Source organism: Rhineura floridana, chromosome 3 (genome assembly GCF_030035675.1).
Source record: "Rhineura floridana isolate rRhiFlo1 chromosome 3, rRhiFlo1.hap2, whole genome shotgun sequence".
Classification (NCBI taxonomy): domain Eukaryota; kingdom Metazoa; phylum Chordata; class Lepidosauria; order Squamata; family Rhineuridae; genus Rhineura; species Rhineura floridana.
Genome location: NC_084482.1, coordinates 36,905,085 through 36,931,584, shown reverse-complemented (window position 1 = coordinate 36,931,584; position 26,500 = coordinate 36,905,085). Strand labels below are relative to the sequence as shown.

General features: G+C 42.4%; 1 protein-coding gene and 1 pseudogene across 1 annotated transcript in view; one reads left to right on the top strand and one right to left on the bottom strand.

The window, feature by feature from the left end:
- The window catches only part of ANKFN1 (ankyrin repeat and fibronectin type III domain containing 1), a 275,663-nt gene that overhangs the window by 94,486 nt on the left and 154,677 nt on the right, over positions 1 to 26,500 (bottom strand). Inside the window, exons 6-7 of the mRNA XM_061615322.1 lie at positions 24,465 to 24,578; positions 5,122 to 5,219 (exon numbers count right to left, since the gene is read on the bottom strand). Of these exons, the coding sequence (XP_061471306.1) occupies positions 5,122 to 5,219; positions 24,465 to 24,578 (212 nt within the window). The remainder of the gene's footprint in view (positions 1 to 5,121; positions 5,220 to 24,464; positions 24,579 to 26,500) is intronic.
- LOC133382577 (5S ribosomal RNA) lies at positions 17,323 to 17,441 on the top strand (annotated as a pseudogene).

Here is a 26,500-nt window from a genome sequence, read left to right as displayed (position 1 = left end):
GGCAATGAAGTGAACCAATGATCCAAGGGCTTTTCTTTTAACCTGCTTATATCAGGGTTGTGCCAGATGTTCTGATACTGACAGCCACATTGAAATTCGCATATTTGAGGCAGCTCAACCAATTTCAGATTGTGTGATTTTGCTGATGGCCGTCTGTGATGATATCACACCAGGTGTAGTGTTGTGACATCAGTAAGCAAACCATTCAGGTCACCACAGCCAATCACATTAAGTAGCAATGAGGGCAAAGAAGCCTGAGGACACTGGGCAGTGAGGGCAAAAAAAGGAAAATATTACTGAGAAGAAACAGCAGCCAAAGAAGCAAAAGAGTGCTAAATAGCACTAAAACAATGCTAATAAGTTCACGCCAGTGTCAAATATTGGCAAGAACTCTAGGGGATGTTTTTCTTCTTTGGCTTCGCTGTCCTCAGTGGAACAATTCAGAAACACAAAGATTATCCCAAAACAAACAAACTAAGGAAGAAGAGGCATGACACATTAGAGATTACAAATATAGAGTGTTTTTTTTGTGACAGTACGCACTAGAGTACTAGCACCTCTTTGTTTGCTGCCCATGGCACTCACAGAACTTTTATCAAAGTATGAGTACTGGCACCTCGTTTATTTTTACCAAAAAAGCATTGCAAATATGGCTTGACCACTTGTTTTATTTATGTATTGTCACAGCGAGATTGCCTTTTCTGACATTTACAGCTGGTTTCATCCTATCCCTTACACAGTATTGCAGACTGTATCTTTTGAACTCTGAGAAGTAATTCAGATTGGCCAGCACTGGGAAGATTTTATTGTTCTTATACATTACATAAATTGCTGAAACTGCATCTAAATTGGCTCTCACTGAAGAGCTCCTGAAATCAGCCAACTGACCAAGCTGACTATCTGTAAGTAAATTCAGTAATAGGCAAAAAAACCTTGCGGCTTAAGAACGTACCTATAGCCCACAGCTATTTCTATCAAACTTTAAAAAGCAGGGAAATTGGGCAGCTATAGTGAATGCACCAGGGGAGCAGGAGACCTGACCTCCTCTCTGAGATATTGGACTGCCCTACAAACTGGTCAAAATGCAAACACCATTTGGGTTGGTCTTTCACAGTCCAATCCACTTCCTGTGTAGCTTGGAAGAATTGGTAACATGTGCCTCTGAGCATATGGTGAGTGGTGGCAACACCTGCCATCTCCAAAGATGGAGAATTATAGTTTTGTATACTTGTTGGTGTTCTAACTTTGCGTCTTTCCTGTGTTACTAATGTGTCTACAGAGAATTTAATCTAGAAAATTTTATTTCCCTCATTATTCATCCTAGAAATCTGTGTCAAATTTATTTTTATTACAGCCTTTTTATGGGTCAATGTCATATGATGGTGAAGACAGCCTTTTATGTTTCAAATTGGAGGTTATGTTCTATTTCTATTTTGGGTGCATTAACAGTTGAATCTGAAGGTGTAGTTTGATGTAAAATCAGACTGATTACGATATTGTTACTTCAGCAATGATTCTAGCTGTTGGAAAAAAGAGGATGCATGTTTTCAGCCTCCTATGTTTAAACCACTTCATTTAAGGATGGTCAATTAAAAACAGAGCACACTTAGAATTTTGCTAGAATATATTTCACCTCCCATTTTCACAGTCCAATCCACTTCCTTTGTAACTTGGAAGGATTTCGTAACATGTGCTTCTAAGCATATGTTGAGTGGTAGCAACACTGGAACTCTGTCAGAGGAATAGGAGTCTCCACTCAACGCCCTTCACAAACTACACTTCCCAGGATTCTTTTGGGAAGCCATGATTGTCTAAAGTGAAATAAAGGTCTGGTGTGGGTGTGGCCCCCTGATTCACCAAGCCAAGCAGCTGTGAGTCTGGCTTTTAGAATACTGACAGTTGGGCCTGACATTATCATTGACTTCAATGCAAAATGTATTAAATTAATTAAAAACCGGCCAGTTATTTTTTATCCTTTTAAACTGCAGAACATGAAGGTCAGAGTATGGGGCAAGGTCAGTAATAGGATTACAGGTACTCTGTGAACATGGCTGATTTTTAATAAATTTCAACAAATTATGAGAACTCCAATTATGAGAAATCCAAAAGGGGTCTGGTTTTTTTTAACTTTCTTTTTACACTTCGAACTCTCTATTCTCTCTTACTGTCTTGTGTATCGCCATGAAAATTTAGAGGGTTGTTAAGCAAGCATTTCTGAGTTCAGGACTATATGTTTTGTAAGGTTTTGTTTTGAAATGAGCTTATGGAAAGCCTCAGAATGGCATGGGGGGTATTTTTCATTTAACATTGTGGAATGCGACAAATCCACGCTGGCTACAAGAGTGGCTGTACAATCCTACTGAAGCTAACGCGACTTGCTTCTAGACAAGTGTGTAGGACTACAGGCACAGTCTTTTAGGTCAGCAGTGACAGCTGCCTTCTGCTAGATCAGACTAAGGCCAAAACTAGACATGACATGACAAAGCAATCCAAAACCCCTGGCCAGGGAGCAAGTGGGGAGGAGTGAAGTGGCCACCACATTCTAAGCCTCATCACTCACACTGGGCAGGGTGGAAGGTGTGTGCAAGATCTTTCCTTTCTTGTTTTGTAAGATCTTTCCTTTTTTGTTGTGCCAGCTCCAGGATGGTGCAGCTGAGGGACCCACGAGGCTTTGGATCCAGCAGATCTGAGACCACTGGTGTCCCACCCAACTTCCAGAGTGCCCCATTTCAGGACTTTTTCACAGCAACTGCTGGCAGTAGCCTTCTCACCCTGCTGGGCGTAGCAGGGGCCTCTGCAGTAGCAAAGTTCTCCTTGTCAGTGGAGGTTGATAGAGCTCAGCAGACCTCCATTTTATCCAAACCCCCTCCTGAAACACAGAGTGGTGGTTAGGATCGCATAGGTGAGTCTTAACTAATCACATCAGATTGGAGAGGGAGGCTGATATTTAAGAGGACCACAGGAGGAATGGAGAGGAAATTTAACTCTTTCCTCCCCTGAGGAAAATCCCTTTTCTGAAGCTAGCATTTGCATTGGGAGATAATCCCCTACTGGTGCCACTGATGGAACCTTCCAGTTGTAATGGGCCAGCCCAGATACTGGCTTAAACTGTGCATAATATGTGCTGAAATCATTTACATTTGCTTATATTGTTTAGCTTATAGCTTTTTAATGCACAGGTTGCATGGAGGAAAAATATTCTTTTAAAAATGGACTTCTGGATGCCCTTCCTTGTAAACAAAGCAATGTTTTACTATGAAGCAGAGTGCAAAGTGATAAGGAAGTCTAGGCAGTCAGCCAACACTCCGGCTGTATCAACAAGGAAGTTCCTTATATGGTGAAGTTAAGCAAACTAGTTTGTTTATATCCTGCCCTTCCTTCCAGTAGAAACCCAGGGCGAGGACAGAAGTCCCATTAGAAGTGTCTGGTTAATGACTTGATGAAGAGCCTGAAGAGGTTGCATAAAGAGGCGCAGTGAGGAGACACAGCAAGAGGCAGTAGCAGATAAGGCCATGGGAACACGCCTTCCCTTTGATAAGAAAATGTATACAAGGCCAGGTTTTATAACACTCATTACCCTCCACTCTGCTGGAGTGAGGGTCGAAGAAAGCAGGAGAACCGTCCATCTATTCCATCTGACGTCTGATGGGTGAAGTATCATGACATATATTTCCATGTACTTTGTAACTTTGGCTCTGTAATACGACTTAAGAGTTTAACTCAGTCCATCTATTGTAACTTGTTTTAACTAAGATGTGCCTTCAAAGTCTTATACTTTGATGTTAAATGGATATCCAGCAACTTCTTTCTTGCTGATACATATTTCTAGTTTTCTGTTTTCTTAGCAATGATGCTAAGGCCACCTAAGATGCATTTTATTAGTCGTAGTGTGCAAAATATGAATAAATAGCATATATTATAAAAATTGTTCTGCTGTCTGGAGTCTGACTCCCAAATAGAATATTTCTGGTACCTCCCAAGACTCAAGAAATCTTGAGTGGGGTCTCCTCTATCCTCCGCCTACATTTGATGACTGTTGTGAGATTAGGTGAATTAACATTTGACATACAAGGACTCTATGTAGATGCAGAGGAAGGGAGAAAGCAAGAATCCTCGACCCTGTGCATTCATTGGCAAGGGGGGCAGTCTTGCAGGTATCAGGGGCTTGGGGGGGGGAGGAGCAATTCAATGAATTCATTTGTGATGGTGGGGGCACTAAAGATATTCTTTTTAACAAGGATAATTGCAGAGACCACTGGGAGTTACAACTGCTGCCTCCCATGGACATGAAGCTGGAAGATGATCTCTGGGAAATAGTGTCTGGACTCATGAATGTCTCCACCAGAGTATTTGTTCAAAGTGAGAGTAGCTTTTGCACAAATAAAAATAAAAATTGAATACACTTCTAAAACCTAAGTTTCAGACCCCAACATGTTCAATGTGGAGATTAAAAGTCAATTTAGATTGATTGATTGCAAACAATTTTGGGACAGGAGAATGTAACAGATTTTTTTTCAGCTGTAAATATTGCTGCATTTTTTAAACAAAACAGTTCTGCTACTAATGATAAAATCTACATTCAGCTGCTTGTGAAGGACTATCAGAAGTGAAGGCAAATGTGCACAATGTGGACATCGCTATATGCCCCCCCCCCGATTGCCCATGGGGAGATTGTCTAACATCCACCCACTTTTAATGTCTATAAAAACACCCCTCTCTCCTTTTAAGCCACTGTGGTCAGGGACTTTTGTTTCTCCAGTGAAGCAGTGGAGATGGAATTGTTATTTTAGCCATCAGACATGGAGTCAGGATTGGGTTTATCCAAAGCCTTTGATCTGCCCTAAGATTAGCCCATGATCCATGGCACAGCGGCTTTCATTCCACTCTTTTCAGATCTCTCCCACTAACACAGCAACTTACAAAACAACCTACAGCCGCCTCCCTATTCCTTTGTGATTTTCAGATGCTGGATACCAGACATAATGTGCTTAATGACTGGTAGCTCTTGGTGGAGAAATGGCACTCAGCTGTTACTCCTCTTCAAGCAGCTTAAATTCCAAGCTGGGAGTTCTGCTAGTGTTTGGGGAGCAGGGCAATCTAAATTAATGGCTTGCCATTTACCATTGTGAGGCCAGTGATAGTGCACCTCAAAGACTGAAGATTATCCATGATGATTTCCCCAGCCAAAGGAGAAAAGTCTTCTGAACAGCTCCATTCCACTAGGAAACAAATCAAAACAGGGGGAAGGTTAATCAGACGTCAGTGTCTGATAAAGAAACATACGCATTTGGCCATTCTATCTCCCCCTTGTTTGTCTCAGGCCTCTGTATCAATAAAAGTGTTGAAGAAGGCTTTGGCATACAAGTTAAACCAAGTAAACATTTGCTCTGATTTAAGGCATTTACTCTAGCAAATAGAAAAGAGAATTCTGTCATGCAGACAGCTAAGCAAGTATATAGATCTACTGACTGTAAATCAGCAAACAAATTGGTACTTAGGAGATGATGTTTCATGGTGATCGCAGTTTGAAGGAACACAACAGGACAGTTTCACTTATCTAAAAATAGTATAAAAGTATTGAGTATCATCCCCATTTCCCCTGCACACCCACATACACACACAGTGAAATAGAGCTAAGCTAATAATTATTTTGAAAACCATTTCAACTGGAAACGTGTAGATTTGGTGGATGGAAGTTTGATAAAACCATACCCCTTTCACTTTTTTCACAGGTGTTGCTGCCTGTTCACAAGGTCCTGGAAATAGAGGACCTCAGTCTCCTTGCTTTGGCTAGGTGCTATTTCAATAGTGTTCCCTAGTTCCTTACTTCTCCAAGAATGCCTGAGGGAACAGAAGCACAAGAGGCAGTGGTGGCCACCAACTTGGATGGCTTTAAAAGTGGATTAGACAGGTTCATGGAGGATAAGACCAAGGTGCTACTAGCCATGCTCTGCCTCCATAGTGGGAGGCAGTATGTTTCTAAATACCCATTGCTGGAAACCACAGGAAGGAAGAGTGCTCTTGTGGTCAGATCCTGCTTGTGGGCTTCCCATATAGGCATCTGGTTGGCCACTGGGAGAACAGGATGCTGGACTACATGGGCCCCCATTGGCCTGATCCAGATTCAGGGCTCTCCTTATGTTCTTACTTTCTGTTCTCACTCTGATTTGGTTTCATTATAACACCTGGATGCCACAGGCATTGTTATGAAGCCAAATCATAGTAAGGGCAGTAGCAGGAAGTAATGCTTTCTGTCCGTTTTGGGGATAGGAAGGGACTAGAAAGCACTTAAGGAACAGTGCCCAACATCAGTGGGAATTGTGAATGGAAAAGGCAGTAAATGAGGCGTGTGTGTGGACCATTTGTCCCCCTGTTCACACCTCTTTTCCCAAATCCCTAAATTACACACCTTCATACCCGTTGAACATAAGAACCATTTTTGGCTCAGAATTACAGCAAACACCACAAAATTCAATTGGTTTCAAAACTGCGTTGGAAGCATTTTTGAAGGATATTTTGAAATTTAAACAGGTGCCAGTTATAGCCTACCAAACTGAAGAAGACCAGCTACATGATATTAGGATGAAGTATTCTGCAAACCTAAGATCTCCTCTCGCCTAGACTACTGTAATGTGCTCTACGTGGGGTTACCCATGAAAACGGTCCGGAAACTGCAACTGGTACAGAATGCGGCGGCTCGCCTGATTAAAGGCAGCTGCTGGGGAGATCACATCACTCCAGTGCTAAAGGAGTTGCACTGGTTACCGGTTGTTTTCCGGGCCCAATTCAAGGTGTTGGTTCTGACCTTTAAAACCCTTTACAGTTTTGGCCCAGTCTATCTGAAGGAGCGCCTCCAGCATCAGTAGCGATGCCGCCCAACAAGATCATCCTCAAAAGGCCTTCTCTGTATCCCACCAGTTAAAACAGCTAGACTGGTGAGGACTAGGGAGCTTTTTCAATTGTGGCCCCCACTTTGTGGAATTCCCTCCCACATGATCTCCGCCATGCCCCCTCTATGATGAGCTTCCGCTTGGCCTTGAAAACCTGGCTCTTCAGGCAGGCTTTTGTGGTGGGCTAGATTTTATTATTGTTGTTGAGATTTTTAATGTTTTAATGTATTCGTATGTTTTTATTTTGTACGTCGCCCAGAGTGGCTGAACAACCAGCCAGATGGGTGACTAATAAATTTAATAAATAAAAATAAATAAATACATTTTGTCAATAGTAAGTTCAGAAGAGGGCAGAACCATCCTAACCCCTGGCTGGAGCATTACATCCAGAAACTACTGATGCTTTTAAAGCAAAAAGAGAGAGTGGACAATTGCAAGTCTATCCTCCTGCTCTTCATTATTTGCAAAGGAGATACTAGAGAGTATCACAGTTAGCAGGACTATTTTCACAAAGAATAAAATGTTGCTGGGACACACTTTGTCTATTGATTGATGACAATAGGCCCTAACTATTTTTCAAAGGTGGACACCATGGCAAAGGAGCAAACTCACGGGCAACTTCCCTGTGTGAACTACTAACTGTATTCAAAACATTTTTTTCTCCAGGTCTGGCTCATTCACACATACATATTCTTCAATCAGCTTCAACACCAGGTGATGAACTGTATGTGGGAATGGGTCATCACAGATTTAGTACCACAGGCGGTACCACTCTGTTGAAAGGCATTGCAACTGATGACAATCAGTGCAGAGAAATCATGTGTTGCATGTCTGTATGCGACTGCGGGAGTCAGAGACCCTTGCCTGAGGCTGCCAGCCACAGAAGACAGTACTAAGATAGGTGGACAAATAGTCTGACAACATATGTGGCAGCTTCCTATCCCCCCCCCCCCAGTGACTGGCCATTTTTATATTTCTTGTAGAACAGGGACGGAGAACCTTCGGTCCTCCAGATGTTGCTGGATTACAACCCCCATCATCCCTGACCATTGGCCATGCCAGCTGGAGCTGATGGGAGATGGAGTCCAACAACATCTGGAGGGCCACAAGCAAGTTCCTCCCCTCATTATAAAGCCCCTGTTATAGAATCTGGTTTGGTGGGCATCTCTTATCCATGTGGATGGGGCCAGAAGATATCCAATTACATAAAAGATCATACCTTACGGCTGGCCAAGAGTGACATATGTATTCTTCATTATGGTTTTCCACAGGTCTTTAGACATGGGTTCCAATTTGTGAGAGTGCACCCAGCCTTTCAAACATAATGTGAGAAGCAGCACTCCCAAGCCAAAGAAACCTTAACTTTTGTCCATTAACCTTGAGCTCCCAGGGGCTTTAACAACACAAGCACTGCAGACTTTATTGAGAGCCACAGCACTATCTCCAGCCACCACTATGAAAATTTAGAGGCTGTTCACGGAACATCTTGTAGGGGGTTCTCTTGCTGGCGTATAGTCGCCTTTCATTACAGCATGCCTGTAAGTGTCATTATATTTGATGGCCTGTCACATTTTCCATTGTAAACCACAATTTTCTGGGCTTTATAACTTTTGCTGCGTTAAATCACTTAAAACTAAAGCCAGGTATACAAGCTGCCAAAACAGACAAGTTCCATTACTGTGCCGGCATAAATGGGAGAAGACCATCCTAGGTTGTTTAATGTCAAACAAAAGGAATGTGAAGTCTTGTCAGAAGACTTGTGCTGGGGGGAAAATGGGCTTCAATTTGAGGGCCATTCTTTGTCATCAAGGCAAGGGAGTCGCAAAGCTTAACAATTGTGGGATTATCAAGAGTCAGTGCTAGCTATGTTTTAGTAAATTTTAGGCAACTGTCTAAAAACTGAGTTGTTGGAAAGGAAAGGGAAAAGGGGGATTCCATAAAATATTGGCATTTATGTCATAATTGCAGAGAAATAATGAGTCTGGAATCCCGTAAAGTCTTCCAAACCCATCATGAGCTGGAGGTCATCAAGAAAGACAATGGACCTACATCAAGGGACCTAAACTAGAGGAGGTGCTACTACAGTGGCTTAAATGGCATGGCAATCACAGCCAGCGAATAACCAAGGAGTCAAATGCAGCAGTATTCAACAACTATTTTAAAGGAATGAGAAGTCTGTTCAAAACATGATTTTAAAAGAATGGAGGGATGAATTTTGGAAATGAAAGGCTGACTCAATGAAAGAAAAAGAAAAGAAAAGATGATCAGAACATAGGAAGTTTATTGCAGTATTTCACATGCCCAATGCATCTTGACTTCTCTTCTTCAAATACAAGATCCACTATGTTATTATAGCAGTTCACTAAAAAACCAGTCCTAACCCCTGCATGTCAATGGTTGAGGTGGTAGTGTTGGATTGGTATGTTATCATGACACCACCAGACTCCATCAACAGAGAGGAACACCACCAGTTGGAGGAGGTTTCACTGCTGCAGAGGTCCCAGATTCCCGCAGTTGCCCAGGAAGCTATTGCCAGGGGTAGCTGGCAGAAAGGACCAAAATGTTGGATCCAAAGCCCTATGAACCCCCTAAAAAGGCCCAATCCTGGAGTCCTTCAGTTGCACTAGTTTGGAGGTACCCCACCTTCTGTCATCAGCAGTGCAAGCTGTCAAAGCTATGGATTTGGTGGTGGATCTGTCCTTTGGCATCACCAAACACCATGCAAGTTGCCCAAACACAGAAGTGACTTCATGAGCTGTTTTGTAACAAGTGAGCGGCAATGGGTACTGAAGAGTGTACAATCCCTTCACACACATCCAGAATCGTACATCCCATTCACTCCCATTTGGCTGATGGAGCAGTCTGAATAGACGACAACGGGAGAAGACAAATTAATTACTGAAAGGCTTCATGTTAGCCAAACATTAGAGCCACTTCTGCATTATGGAAAAATAACAAAAATTTGGCTTTGTTTCTTGGAAGTGTGCATCTGCTTATCCAGCAGAGGGAGCAATAAATAGTGGATGCTGACAATTCCTTAACTGACACTTTGACCCAGAGATTGCCTGAATAAGTGGGTGCAGACTTAATATATTTTATATTTATTGTGTCCTGTTTTTAAAGATTTCTGTAAGCCGTATTTTAGGTTGGGGGCTTTTGCCATGAAATGCAGGTTATAAATCTTTTATTAAACAATCAGTAAGCATCAGCAACCTTCAAGGGGATGGGATGTAGGAGAAATGACACTGAGAGAGCAATCCTATGCTCCCTGGGAGGGCAGTTTAGCAGGCATATTAATATTGTATGTTTATATTGTGGTAACCTGCCTTTGGAGCTTATGGGGATGCCTGGGTAACAACTCTAATAACAACAACAACAACAACAACAACAACAGGCATCCAACCAAACAGTTCTGCTAGCACAAGGACTTTTAGCTGCACAATGACACTTCCCTGCTCTCTTCTGTTCCTGCATCCCCCCTGTGCACCCTGTAAATCTGCTCCAGAGAACCCCAGAACAAGGAGAGGAGAAAGCATGGAAGTTCCATTGTGCAGCTAAAAAGCCTTGCATTAGTGGAACTGTTTCGCTGGATGCTACATCATCATAATTGGCAGACTTGCTGCTCTGCTGATAGAAAGGAAGTCCCATCGGCATAATGGCACCTCTGCTGCAGGAGGTCCCCCCTCTCTGTTGTGGTGGTGGCAAGACTGACCACTTTTGCTCTTTCTCCGTCAGTGGGGGGCCAAATCATGGCATTCTGGAGGTGTGTTGGGGAAGGCCGTGGATCCACAGGATCCTAAGCCCCCTTGTTCTTCTGACGTGCTTCAGAGCAGGCCCTGGAACTATGCCACAACAAGTTTGTTGCCTGGAAAAAAGGGGAGGGGAAGAGCCATGTGTGCTGTCCTGAGCTCCTTACAGTAAACGTAAAAAGCCTCCAATAACACTTCCTTTTAGTCAAGGTTTCCTGTCTGGTGCAAAGGAAAAAAACTACCACCAAAGCAAAGCAAAAACAGCCTCGGAGTAAATGCATTTTAGTGATGCAGTTATTATTTATTGTTAGCTTGGCCAGAAATTGAGCTAGTCAGGGAGTGAAGATGTAGTTCTTGGCATTTCAGAGAACCAGGACCTGGGCTCTCACCCGAAACACCAAGTCTCATTTTTCAACAGCCCCATGCCTGAGTATCTCTCCCCACCCAATATATTGATCCCCCAGCAAAGGGACTGTCAGCCTGGCACTGCTGGGTGAATTAAGGTTGCAGCAAAACTGAGTTGCCTCCCATATATGGAAAAGGATAGCTTTGTCTTCCAGAGCACTGAATGTTTTTGCTGTCATGAGTTTCCGTCTGACGCTTCACTTTCTGGCTGAGCAGGAGGGTGGCTACATACTTTAAATGAGGATTTCTGTATTCTGGGTCTAGCAATCAGCATGTGTCGCTGAAGTCGCCAAGGTAAGTAGCGGCTTTTAAAAACAAACAGCAGTGCAAATTGGTTACACAAAACTCATGTTTGAGCCTTGCTGTTAAATTAGCACACCTTATTTTCACCAGTTTTTTTAAAAAAAACCAACCACCTGTATTTATGCACCTTTTCAAAAATGCAAGGCTCCCTCACTCCACCCACTTCTTTACTTCTACTCAGTCATCCTCATGTTAAAAATGAGTACTTCCAAACAAAATATTACTCCGTCTTCCATCTAGCACAAGTCTGCAGCCTTCAGGTCTCCATGCTGTTCTCATTATCCCCTTTTGTTACTATAATCTCGTCATCACCCTGCTTGCATTTGGATTGGCTCCCTGCAATGCTTTATGTCAGCTGCTTCAAGTTTCTGTTTTTAAATCTCTCCAGAACTATGTCCTTGACTGAGAGCAAAAGCACAATACAGGAATGCTGAAGCAGACATACTATCAAGCAGGGGTAACCAACATGGTGCCCTCCAGATGTGGTTGGACTCAAAGCCCATCAGCCATGGCAAGCATGAAGACAGGGATGATGGGAGTTGTAATCTAACAAACACCGGGAGGGCAATATATTAGCCAACCCTGCTCTAAAGGATCCAGAGGAGTAGCAGGAAGAGTATGTGGTCACTCAGAGAAGAATGAGTTGAATTAACCCTTGCATTGCAAATCAAAACCAATGATCCACCTAGGCCTGTATGGCTTACCCCTACGGTCAATGGTTTTTAGGGAGAGGTCCTTCCCTTCCCAACTACTAGAAATTCTTTGTTTGGAGATGCTAGGGCATTAGAGATGGAAGGCAACGGGAAGCTCAGTACAGCATGGCACAGCAGCAGAGCCAATCCAATGCTTCCGGTGTGGGACCTGCTTCCTACTGCCTTGCCCCTCCCCCCTCTCCCTGTCGGTAACTGGCAGCAATGTGTGGTGTTGGGAAGCTGGGAGAGCAATGCAGCCCCACCTGCACAGCCTCGTCAACTCCTACTGAACCTAAGGGATGTGCAGAATCAATCATCACCACCCCCTTGAAACATTTTGTGAGTGTTCTCAAAGACATTGTCCTCCCTTGTAATTTCTCAGATGTTTTTCCTGAGGAGGAACACCCACACCCACGCTGAATGTCACTTATGGGGAAATTTTGGTGGCAAATCCTAATAGCAAATGTAACTTTTTGAACCTGTCTCCAGCTTGGGGCACAGATGAGACAAGCCTTCTTTTACATATCCTAATGCAAATTCTAGGAGGGTGCTGAGTTCTCCTTTGAAATTGTGTGTTTCCAGGTGAAGCATTCTTCTGGAGTGTAGTAGCATCTGGCTGTGTACATACTGACTGTGTAAATGGGCCCTCAAAGGCCAGCTTAGCAATCATTTTGCATATTATTCTTACGTAAATATGGTCCATAAACACAGCCACATACATACAGGCTCTTCTGCTCCTTCTCACCCTCAAATGTAAGGACAAGCAAATTTTCACAGCAAGTAGCCATCCAGGCATGAGCTTCTCATCAAATGAAACACTTTTTTTTCCCCATTCTTTCTCCAAAATTATGATATTGCAGAGGGAGAGAGCGAGGGAGAGAGCACTTTTCTGAGCAAACTGCATTTAGTACTTATGCTTAGGACTATTTTCTCCCCTACCTAAATCCTTAAATTCTTGTTAAAACACTGCTAGATGGTGCTTGGGGATCAAAGAAATTCTCTCTGCAGCATGGGGCCTCTTAAGCTGTGAAATCTTACTTTCCCTGACAAAAGCAGTGGCTTTGAGGTGAGAGATGGAAATCAGAAGTCTCAGAGACTGGGAGAGAAGCGCTCAGGGAGGCTAAGCAAACATAAACACTGACTTGGGCCTTTTTAATGTGACTTACTGTTATAGAATGACATAAGCAGCTTAACTCAGAGTCCAATCCAATCTAGCCCAATATTTTCTACCTGAGTGTCAGTTGCTCTTCAGCACCTCAGATCTGAGCTACATTATCAGCAGAGTCATGTGGTCCAGCTGGTAATTTGTAGGCAGTTAATGTAATGGATAGCTGCTGGATTGTGTCATCAACCCCCCCCCCCCAAAAAAAAACAGAAGATGAAAGAATCCATCAAAACCCATTCTCTCCTAATGCCTCAGGTGTTTAGCCTGAGGAAGAGCCTTCATCTTCTCTCTGATTTTTGCTTTGGGAAGTCTAATGACACAGATTGGCTTGTTTTGCTTTAGGTGAAATTTGGGTGGCAACTCCTAATCTGGACTATGTGGACTGGAAGGATTAAACAGTGTCCCCTATATTTTGAATTAGGGCCCTTTGCATGTGCTTTTGAGCAACCTTGAAGATCAAACTAGGAAAAAACATACACTATTGCTGTAAGTTTAGGGCAGCAAGCTCAAAACAGCTATCTACCTTTTGAAGTCCCTGGTTGAGAGACTGAAAAGCAAAGCATCGTTATCCCATTTGCTAACTGTACACAACCTTACATGCATGAAGAATGCCAAAGAGATTCAGGCACAAGTCTTACATCCATTTCAAATCATAATAGGCCATGATGGATCAGTACGCTGGCTCCATAGAACAGGTACAAACTACCAAGCAACCATACAGACAAGAAGAGGGCAGTTTGCCATACTGCTAGAGAAGAATAACATTAATTTTAATGCCTAGGGGCATACCTGCTCCAAATGATTGTACTTCCAGTTGATAACAAAGATAAAGGGAACATTTATAGATTAATTTCTCTTAACTCTGCAACATTTGGGGGGGAGGGAGAGCAGGGGCGATTCTTGTTGCCCCAGTTCAGCAAAGCAGGCCTGTTTCGCTCTCTTTGAAATCTGTAATTTGTAGGCAGTTTGTTACCTGGTAAGTAGGTATTTTTAACAGCTCTCAAGAGTTCTAATTCCCCCCCTAAATACACCTGCATCAGATGAATTTAACCTAGCTAAATCTTATCTTTAGCAGGATGCTCTTACAAGCCACAACTCAGCAATTTTATTTATTTATTTATTACATTTCTATCTCACCGTTTTCCTTAGAGGAGCTCAAGGTTGCATACATGTCCTTCCCCTCCCTGTTTTATCTTCACAACAATAACGGTAGATTAGGCTGAGAGAGTGACTGGCCCAAAGCCACCCACTGAGCTTCATGGCTGAGTGGGGATCGGAACCCTGGTCTTCCAGGTTCTAGAGTGACACTCTAACCACACTGGCTTTCTAACATCTCTTATTTCAGGAGTCCCCAAAGTCCCCCCCAACCGCTTGAAAATTGCCAGTAGTCTTGGCAGACCATTTAATTTATTTTTTCTGCCTCTTTTAGCCATTGTAAGGCACTATGCTAGATATTGTATGACCTTTTATTGCTTCCTTTATTTCTTGTATTTTCTTGTATTACAATTTGCATTCCATAGAATTCACACTGTAATACTGTAAAATACAGTCTAAGAAATAAAAAGAAGTAATTAAAAATGCATTTGAACGTTTAATGCAGACATGCCATGGACCACCTGAATGAAGTTCATGGACCACTGTTGGTCCAAGGACCACAGTTTGAGAACCCCTGTCTTACATGATTGCCTCATTCACTAATAATAGAGGGAAGGGGTAAGAAGCAGCAGTGCTAAAGGTCTTATTCAGACATCTCCATGGGCAGATCTACACTATAGACCAGCCTTTCCCAACCAGTGTGCCTCCAGATGTTGTTGGACCACAACTCCCATCAGCCTCAGCCAGCATTGCCAATGACTGAGGCTGATGGGAGTTCTGGTCCAACAACATCTGGAGGCACACCGGTTGGGAAAGGCTGCTATAGACTCTTCAGGCATCTACTTCCAAACAGGTGAAGGGGCCTGTGAAAATACATGAGGCCAGACCCACCCACTCAGTGACACTGCATGCTCCTATGTGTAATGAAGGAAACCATCTGTGTGAGAAAGGTACCCCCCTTAGCCAATTGAATGCCACCTTACAAGGCATCATCAAGGAGGTGGAGCTAGCTACACACATTCCCACAGGCCCCAGCACATGTTCTGAATGGACATCTGAAGACGACTAGTATCACTGTGGGAAGTGAGGGGGTGTCTAGAGAATCTCAAGGGCCAAACTAGACATGACATTTACAGAGCAATCCTAAGGTGCTGTGGGGATTCTGTGGCAGAAAAACTGCCACTTCCCAACTCCTGCCAGTTTTATTTTTTGTTTGTTTGCCTATTGACATGCATGGGAGGGGAAATAACTATGCCAGTTTCAGAGGTGGCATACTTTTTCATGCTTTGGGGGGCATGTTAGGGGAATGAAGGGGCTTTGGAACCACAGATCTAAAGCCATCTGCCTTTGACATGCACCCAACACGACCGGTTTCTTGTCCTACTGCCTTTGTAGCACCAATGGTGGTGGAGTGATGTGGCAGTGAAGTTTTCTGCCAACACACTGGGGAGGCCTTTGCCTGTTGATCTCTCCCTCCACTCATGAATCGCCCTCTCTGCCCATGGAGAGGGAGGTCCACAGCATCCTATGTCCCTCATTTTCCTTTTAAATAACAGGTGCTGTGCCCCCTGTTATAGGGTTGCCATATTGTCCAGTTAGCTGCATTTTACCCAGATTCTAGCCATGCTACCCAGTGCTCACTTAGCCCAATAGGTGGCACGGATTCCCAGCTTTCTTCCTTTTTTTTTTTTAAAAAGCAAGTCTCTAGCTCTTGTGGATCCAGAGATACAAGGCAAAATGTGTGGCAGTTTGCTGCCTATTTTGTGAGAAACAAGTCTATTCATGCCTTCCATTATTCTAGGCAATGAGGGACAGCACAGCTGTACTGGGAAAATAATTTTTTTTAATCTGCCTGCCTGCTGCATATGCATAATGTAGCAGCTTAGAAAATTGCATATGCTCACTTGATAAACACATGCAGTTCCACCCATTATCCACAGACTTTCTGGTCGAGCCAGCAAGGAGAAGTAGCTTTCATCTCAATTGCCTCTGTGTCTCAGACTATGCTTCTTAAGTGATGAATGCAATGGGAGGGTCTGCCTGCCATCATAGAGAATGGAATAAAGAGGTATGAATCCACCAAACATTCCTCCCCAGGGATGTATGTATGTATGTGTGTGTACATATATACACACATATGCACATATATACATGCACACAGAGACAACTCAGTGCAATAGGGGGTGTAAGCTTCCCCCCTTAAGACCAATAGGAATGGAACAGCTGCCCTGTCAAATGCTAGCAGAGCTTACTAGGTCTCTAGCATTCACTGCATTTTTTTACTTCATCTTTTTAAAAAAGAGGTGCCAGCACTCAAGTCTCCATTAAGTTCCAGACTTTATCCTAGAAGGCTCCATTTCCCCTCTCCCTAATCTGGTATGTGAGAATCAGTGTACTAAAGACACTTCTCACATGCTCAGACACTACACTCTTTAGATGATTGACTAAACTGATAATATTTAAATTTTTATTTCTATCTGCGTTAGAAGTTGTAGTGATGTGTTCATTTCACATTTCTGAATTGTTGGTAGAGACACCCTCTTGGTCACAACATTGCTTTCAACGGATGCTTTGCTGGCTTTTTGTTTTTTGCTGGATTTTTATACTGCTGCATTGACTTGTGTTATGTTTGTTTCTAATTTGTGTTTTATTTTGGTTTTATATTGACTGTGTATTTTTATTGTTTTTATTATGTTTGTAAGGTGCCCTGAGCTCTGTTTTTAACAGTGGAACGGCAGGATATAAATCTTCTTAATAAATAAATATTTCATAGTGTTGGAAACTATAGTGTAGGCATTTAAGGTTGAAAATGTAAGGTTTAAAAAAAATATTCCTCACATCCTTCCCCAGTTTTTGGTGGCAATTTCTAGTCACAAAAACAAGACAACTGGACAATGCAACCACTAACATGCTTAATTTGCATGATTAGCAAATAATTTCCTCCCATGGCTAATAGTACCTGAGGGGCAATTTTCATTGGGATTGTGTTGGTGGTGATGTTATTTTACCTATATTAATTACTTTATTACAGCTGTACTACCCTGAACACACCCAATCTTGTCTGTTCTCGGAAGCTAAGCAGGGTCAGGCCTGGTTAGTACTTGGATGGAAAACTGCCTAGGAATACCGGGTGCCGTAGGCTTAGAGGAAGGCAGTGGTAAACCACCTCTGAATACCTCTTACCATGAAAACCGTATGAATATATCCAAAAAGATTCATAGGGTTGCCATAAGTCGTAATCGACTTGAAGGCATATAACTGAAGTGGAAAATTCCACCTCTGAGGGTCGTTGGTATTAGTATGTAGATAAGGTGGAAGGGGACAGCTGTTACAACAGGACAGCGCAGACAAAAGATGAGTATGTGCGTTCTTACTTCCCTGTAATGGAGAATTACCTGGTGAATCACGGAGCCAGGTGGAAGCGGGAAACAGGTAAAGCCCCTTATTGGGTACCTTGGGACTCATGACTGTACCTTGTATAAACCTATAAAAGATCCTTGATGTGGGGAAAAAGGGAGTCTCCCGCCATAGCACACGCTAGCAGGGACTCCTTGCAATTGTAAGTATAATAAACACCTGTAAGCTTCAACCTGCCTCAGTGTCGTTTCCTGGACAAGGACTCCATTAAGGAGAAAATTCCACAACATAACAACAACAAGCAAAATTACTTTATTAATGACTTATTTAAAAGATCTCTATGCTGCCCTTCAGTGAAGCTTATAGAGTGATTTACAAAAAATAAGATAAATATAACATCAACTTGATAGAAAAAGAAAAATAACGTGAAAAGCCTAGGAGAATTTTAAAAAATCTTTGCCTGGCATTAACAGGATAACAGTGTTAGCATCAACTTGGCTCCCCTGAGGAGGGGATTCCACAAATGGGGCGCTACCACTGAGAAGGCTCTGGTTGCCACCCACCTTACCTCAGATGGGAGGGGGCACCTGGAGGAGAGTCTCCAAACAGAACCTCAATGCATGGACAGGCTGGTATGAGAGTAGGCAAAAGGAATATCAAAAATAAGGACCCTCATCCTCCCCACTCCTCACTGATAAGAGAACCTGTGTCCCAATAAATGCTATCTTATCAGGAAACTGTTATATTAGTGAATTAGGTTGCTAAGACATTCATCCTTGTATGATAATCATTGCCTACATCAAAGCGCTTTCCTCCCCCATTCTCCATGTGATATAATACACATGGGACATTGTAATGTGAACATGCTCCACACATGATTGTTTCCACTGATGCTTGATCTGGTAGCCATGGAGTCAATTGCATTTTGGATCTTTCATATAATCCAACTCCACAAGGATTCCATCATGCAGTCATAGTAATAAGCGTGGCCTACTATGCAAGGGTAAGGGTCACATCTGTTGCTCCACCCATTTTTGCTTCTGGCCCTGCCTATGAGAGAATGGGGCCCTTGGGGTGAAAAAGTTTCCCTGCCCTTGTTCTAGCCTCTTTCAGACCTTCTCTAAAATCCAAAGTTGTGTATGGCCCCCTTTTCTGACCTTCAGAGGCAGGGCAGGGACAGAGGTGCAATCTCACTCCCTACTCCAGTGCAGCATGAACATGCAGAGGATGTCTGAAAGGGGCCTCTTTCTTGTTTGCTTCTCTTGCAATTCTTTCCTTTTTTTTTTTTTTAAAAAAAAGAACATCTCTCTCTCTCTCCCTCTCTCCCCCTCCCCAAAATGCAGGCTGGTATTTCTGAGAACCGCTTACATAACTAATAAGAGCAGACTGACATCCAAAAGTGATTTGCAGTTCAGTTGTTTCTTTTCAAAATTCTGCAGTGCAGTGGCCAATTTCATGTTTTAAAAATGCTTAATTAATAATATCCATGCATCTCAGCACTACTATCTAAAATTATCACATTGAGCACCACATTCTCTTGCAATAAAGCAAGTAATTGTAGATAAATAGAGCAATCCAGATGCGAGACACAGATTAAACCTTGAAAATAAGGGGAAAACTGCATTTTACACTTTGTAACAAAGTCCTGATGGCCTTTGCAACGTAGTGCCTTCAGCAGAGAATCAGAGAAATAGCAAAAGGAAGAAGTGCTTAACCCTTCCCTTGGCAGCCCATTTTATTTATTGATTTAAAATATTTCTGAGCCATGTATGTGACAACACCTTTGACAAAACTCTCAAAGTAGCTTATATAAACATATGGAAAACCAAGCTAAACTTTAATACTGTATCTTGAAAATCCATTCCGCCTTGCCACATTAACTCTTAGTATTCTAGAGGCAAACACAGGTCCAGAACATTGGTGGGGTAAAAGCAGCTGAGGAGGAAAGTTGCAAGGGGAAAGCAACTGGCAGGGGAAGGGTTGAGTACTGCATTCCACTACTGCCCTCCTCTGATGCAAAACATCCCTTCCAGAGAGTGCTTTCCTAAAGGAGAATGGGCCAGCGGGTCTTCATTAGATGCATTAGATGTTCACCCCTAAGACTCAGCAACCTTTAAATGTACAGATGATATAAACCTTACTAATGACATGAAATAAACTGTGTGGAAACAGAAGGAATGGTTTGTGGAGGAGGGCACACTTTGCTGGTGCAATGCCACAGTTAGGGATGGGCGAATCTCTCAGTTTTGGCTCTCAGTTTCCCAGTCTTAATTTCCGTTCTCCCCATTTCCACATCAGTTTGTGATTTTTTTTTTAAGTCCTCATGAAAATTCATCAGCATTCTCATGTCAGTTTCTCCTAATATACATATATTTGTGTATGATTTTGCTTAACATACATATTTTTCCAGAGAAATTTTCTCTAATATAATGCATTTTTGTATGTTAATTTCACTAACATGCATTTTTGCACACATAACTTTGCTAGAGAACTGCATTACAAAATTTGGAGATGTGCGGACTTTGAAGGAGGGCTGTGTTTCAGTCCGTGCGTTGCTTCAGAAAGTGCAAACTAAGTAAGTTCACTTTTAAATGCAAACTGAATCAAATTTCATACCCATCCCTACCCACAGTATTATACTGCATTTTTAGTAAGCAATATGAATGCAAATCGTAAGTTCATAGGGAAACTACAAGTAACTTCCCCTTACTTTTTCACATCAATAAAGTGTGATGTTATGTACCTTGATTCATAGGGACTGTGGCCTTAAACACTCTTACTGGAAATAAGTAATGCTTGCTCCTGAGTACTTGACTATTCTGCATGTTAGATTGTGCCAAATTCTTGCCTCATCTTTTCCCATGTTCTGAGAAACTTTAGTTTGAGAATTGATGGAAGGAGGATTGAAAGTGGGTGTGGGCTTGAAAACATCTAAATCCTTATACGAGGAGTTGTAATGAATCAGGAGTGGGGAACCTGTGGCCTTCCAGATGTTGCTGGAGCACATCTGCCTGACCTTTGGCTGTGCTTTTTGGGGGCTGATGGGGGAAAGAGTCTAACAATGTCTGATGGGTACTAGGTTGCCATCCTTGGCCTAGATCTTAATAATCACCTAGCCTGGTTTTTCGAAGTAGTTGATTTTTCCCATTTCCTGGGACTGGCATAAATGACAGAATTTGCTGTAAAATCTTTATTTCTAGTTCTGAATAGATGTGTTAAGAAAAATCAACTATTCACCATTTTTGTTGGTAATTAGAACTGCCATTCCCTGTTTAGAGTCTATGCCTGTGAATTGGCTGGATAGTTAGTTCATAACAAACTCAGACCACTGTATTAAACAAGGTGTTGACTTTGTTTGATTTTTTAAAAACACTAATATGGGCTTGTTCTATATAAATGTTACTATGTGATAGCAAAGCATTCTATATATTACTGTTTCTCTTGACCTTTATATTGTTTCCAAGTGTTTCTTTTGCTTGGGGATGATATCTCTCTTTCTGGCATTCTTTTGAGTTTGTTGTTGTTATGTGCCTCCAAGTCGACCATGACTTATGGTGACCCTATGAATCAGTGACCTCCAACAGCATCTGCCATGAACCACCCTGTTTAAGATCTTGTAAGTTCAGGTCTGTAGCTTCCTTTATGGAATCAATCCATCTCTTGTTTGGCCCAGAGCTTGGAAAAGTTACTTTTTTGAACTACAACTCCCATCAGCCCAATCCAGTGGCCATGCTGGCTGGGACTGATGGGAGTTGCAGTTCAAAAAAGTAACTTTTCCAAGCTCTGGTTTGGCCTTCCTCTTTTTCTACTCCTTTCTGTTTTCCCCAGCATTATTATCTTTTCTAATGAATCATGTCTTCTCATGATGTGTCCAAAGTATGATAACCTCAGTTTCATCATTTTAGCTTCTAGTGATAGTTCTGGTTTAATTTGTTCTAACACCCAATTATTTGTCTATTTCGCAGTCCATGCGCAGTCCAGCAAAGCTCTCCCCCAACACCACATTTCAAATGAGTTAATTTTTCTCTTATCCGCTTTTTTCACTGTCCAACTTTGACATCCATACATAGAGATCGGAAATACCATGGTCTGAATGATCCTGACTTTAGTGTTCAGTGATGCATCCAAACTAAGATGCATCCAAACACAGAGGAAGGCAATGGTAAACCACCTCTGAATATCTCTTACCACGAAAACCCTATGAACAGAGTATTCTTTTGAGTAAATATGCTTAAAACCATGGTCGTTTAATAAATGATAGGTGAATAGTCTCAAAACAGTCTATGTAGTATTACTAACAAATAGTGAACCTCATAACCACCTGGCCTCTTAAGCTTGGAAGTGCCTCAGATGCAAGTGCTAAATCACATGGAATATGGAATGGTAAAACTGGAAGGGACCTGAATGTCCCTAATGCAATTGACCTACCCTCCTTATTCAAATTTAACCCTCAGGCTGGTCCCATATAATCTATTTAACCCACCATTCTACGCCAGGGGCTCCCAGACTGTGGTCCATGAGCTTCATTCTGCAGCATGTCTAGAGATTTGTGGTTGAAGATGAGAGACAGCATATCCGTTGCAGTGAGTATTCATATTTATTTTTAACTGCATTTTTATTGCTCCTTTTATTTCTTATATTGTGTTTTATTGAATTTGAACTCTATGGAATTACAATTGCTACAACAGGCAGAAAAATCATTAAGTGATCCACCAAGGCTTCAGCAATTTTCAAGTGGTCCTTGGTGGAAGAAAGTTTGGGAATCACTGGTTTATGCTATACCATATTGTAACCTGGGCTGAGTCATGAGATGGTTACAGCCAATCAATTAATGTATGTTAATATTACATAGATTACAATTACATAAAGATATATAGAAACTACACATACCATTATATGTTCCAACTTCAAAGGCCACATCCACACCATGCATTTAAAGCACATTGCTTCTCTCAAAGAATCTTGGGAACTGAAGTTTGTTAAGAGTGCTGGGAATTGTAGCTCTGTGAGAGGTAAACTACCATTTCTAGGATTCTTTGGGGAAGCCATGTGTATTAAACACGCATTAAATGTGCAATAACAGTGTTTTAAGTGTATGGTATGGATGTGTCCTAAAACAGGAGCTCCATGTGCTTACAACAGTGCACTCTACTATTTGAAGGATCCAAATCTTAGTACAGTCTGCCCATCATGATCCAAAATGCACTAGGATGTACAAGGAAAGAGAATCTCCTGACTATCTTGCTAACTGTGACAAACCTCATATGTCACTAAGGCAAGTGCAGCCAACGTAGTGCCCTCCAGTCACTGACTGTTTCTGATGGAAGTTGCAGTCCAACAACATGTGGAGGGCACCATATTGGTTGCCTATGCACTATGTTGTTATCTAGTCTTTGTGGCAATTTGTTCTCTCAATTCCCCATTCTTCAGCTTCCCTTCATGCTCTGTTATCTGAGATATGGCCTATGTATAGGTGCATTTATAGAAGCTGACCTTTCAGAGTCTGTGCAGCATATAGAGAATTGTAATAATAGAGAAATGAAGACATACTGTGACAAACTTTTCTGGTTTGACGCAAATGATGAATCCAAAGGGAAAAAGGGAAGGATAAAGAGCTGTGTGTGTGCAGCAGAGAACAGGGAATCAGAATGCTGGAACAATGAGGCCAGAAAGGTGAAGAAGTACAGTGCTAGAAATAAATCTTGGTCAAAGCTTTTTTCCCCTCAGGTGGTGGTAGGAGGACTTGGGAAAGGAAGTAGATGAAGATATCAAGACATGACAAAGAGGAGGAAGAGATGCAGCTAACCTTCCTTTCAGATCCTCCAGCACAGCCTTTCCCAACCTTTGGGTCCCCAGATGTTGCTGGACTATAGTCTCCATAATTCCTGACCATTTGCCATGCTGGCTGGGACTGATGGGAGTTGTAGTTGTGGGGACTCAAAGGTTGGGAAAGGCTGCTCTAGCAGGTATGGCCCAAAGATGGCCATTGCACCACATGCAGAATTCATGTAGTAGCCCCCATCCAAAATATTTATTTATTTATTTAAAATATTTCCATCCCGCCCTTCTACCCTATAATAGGGCACTCAGGGCGGCTTACAAGAATAAAATCAAACATGTACATAATAAAATTGTAAACAGTAAAATCACAAAAACATTACAATAAATTTAAAATACATAAAATACAATTAAAATACATAAAATACAATTAAAATATATAAATACAATTAAAATACATAAAATACTACACACACACACACACACACACACACATAGGCATTATATAGTAACTCTATAGCAGAGGTGGAGAACCTCAGGCCCCAGGGGCCAAATGCAGCCTTCCAGCCTCTCTCTCTGGCCCTCAGAATGCTCTCCAAGCCATACTCCTCAGGGGCCCTGCTTTGCACCCCAAATATTTTTGCCTGGCTGGAATACATCCTTGAACTCTGTCCTTGCTTGCCTGGATGGAGGGTAGGGAGGGTTATGCGTAGAAACTAGCCTGTGTATAAGGATAAAATATACATGCATTGTCCTCTGGTCCCATCCACCACCGGCATGTGGAAGGTTGCCCATAGATAATGTGACCTTTGGGCTGAAAATATTCCCCACTCCTGCTCTGTATGATGGAGGGTTGTGGCAGGTGCTTCTAAGCCCGCCCTCCCCATAACTGATAGATATTCCAGTCAATATTTCTTGATCCACTTTATGCTTAATGGGAATCTACTTCTGGTGGCAGAAAAGAAATCAAGCCTACACTCAGTTTAACATGTATCACTGAAAGGTCACAAAAGGGATCCAAAGCCAGTACCTTTGTATTTGGTCACCACCGCTGAGTTGGTGCTATGAGGTTCTTGGAAAGTGACAGTGAGTGATGTGCTGCTTGTCACCACCAGGCAGATGTTGGTCGGCGCCTCAGGGGCTCCTGGGAGCAAAGACAAACGTTAGGTTTCATGTGAAAGAAATACTTTTCAAACAGTGCTTGTCAAAGAAGTAAGTCAGAACCATTAAGCAATGGTGAGCTTTGGTGTGAAGACGCTTTTGAACAGTTCATGGTAATGGGACCTGATGGGCACTCTTTGGCAGCCCTCATCTCTTTTGGATAATGCCAGCATCCCCCTTCATCAAACACTTCCTCAATATATGTAAATAAGGAACACATATATACTATTCAAGATCAGTAAGGGGACAGATAAGGAACCAAACACCTCATTCCATATATATAGGTAGCTGTGGCTCTCCTTCCTGCCTGATAAGCAGAGGCAGCAATCCTCTAGGGGTGTGAGTGGTTTGGAAAATCCTTTGCAAAACAGCATTGCACAACATTGCAAAGGATCACCCCCTCTACCCCAGAGCTAGGGGAACGATCCTCAGGGATGCTGTTTTGCAAAGGGCTTTCCTTTGCAAAACAGCATCGCCCAGGATTGCTCCTTCTGGTGCAATGCTGTTTTACAAAACAGCATCACAAAGGATAAATTGAGTCTGCTCTCAGTTGGGGGGGGGAAACACAATGTCTCACCCCCTCCTCACCATATGTTCAATTAGGGGTTTTTAACCTAATTAAACATGACCCCCCACCCACAAACCTATTTGGAAGTGGCTCCAAGCCAGGGTGGGTGGTCCTGTGTTGATCCAGGGCAGGTCAGCCTGATGCCCCCCTCCAGATTGGAGCCACGGGGCAGATGGGGGGGGTCTGCACAGCCCTAGTATGTGTGCGTATATATATACTTTTATACATGTATGTATGTGTTTGTGTGTGTGTGTATATATATATATATATATATATATATATATATATATATATATGGAGACATGTATAGTATTGTAGTGGTTCCTTAAACCATAGTAATTGCAACAACTTTGTTTTAGAATGAAACATTTCATAGAAATGCCTAATAATTCCTTTAATTCTGTCACTGGCCTGAGACACTAGGTCTGGGGTCTTCAATGTGACACTTGTAGGCACTTGCCAAGGCTCCCTGCTCCTTCCAGTTATTTTTATTTTAAATTGTTGGAAATAGGGCAAGAGCAACTCCTGTTTTGGTTCTTTTGTTTGTATTCCAGAAGGAAGATAGAGTTAGGGTCCTTCATTTGGCTAGGCTTGCCTACCCTTACCTGTGCTCTTCTCTCCCTAACTTCCTTCCATTGTAGACTGATACGTTCAGGGAAGTTTATCTGCCCCTCCTTCCTTCGTCTCCTTCTTTGACTGTCGGAGGAGAGAGAAGGCATCTCTGTCTTTGCTCTCTCTCCTGAGCCATGAGGGCAATATCCACATCTGGGCATTGCACCTCCAACTTAGTTAGTTAGAATTAGGTATGCCTTTCCTATCTACCATGTATTTCTATAAATAAAATAGCTTTTTCTTATTTTACTGAAGTCTCAATGATTTAAATGCATGGTAAAAGTGTACTTCTAAGGTAAATATGCACAGTGGCACATGCAGCTCAGACTGCTGAGTTTCTTTGCATATTCCATAACATAAATGAGGGGGTTTAGCTTGTTGTTGTTTGTGGGGTGTTTGCCTGCATTTTGGCCTGTGTTTTATTTATTTTAGGATGTGTGTGTGTGTGTATGTATTTTGCCTGTTTGGGGGCAGTGACATGCGCTGAGCATCATCAATATTTCTTCTGTGATGTGGGTATTTCGTGGCACTCATGGCAGTTTCTTAGATTTCCAAAAGTGCCACCGAGCTCAATAAGGTTGGGGACCCCTTCACTAGAAGACACTAGATGGTTTGGAGCAGCCTTTCCCAACCAGTGTGCCTCCAGATGTTGTTGGACCACAGCTCCCATCAGCCTCAGCCAGCATTGCCAATGGTCAGGAAGATGGGAGTTGTGGTCCAACAAC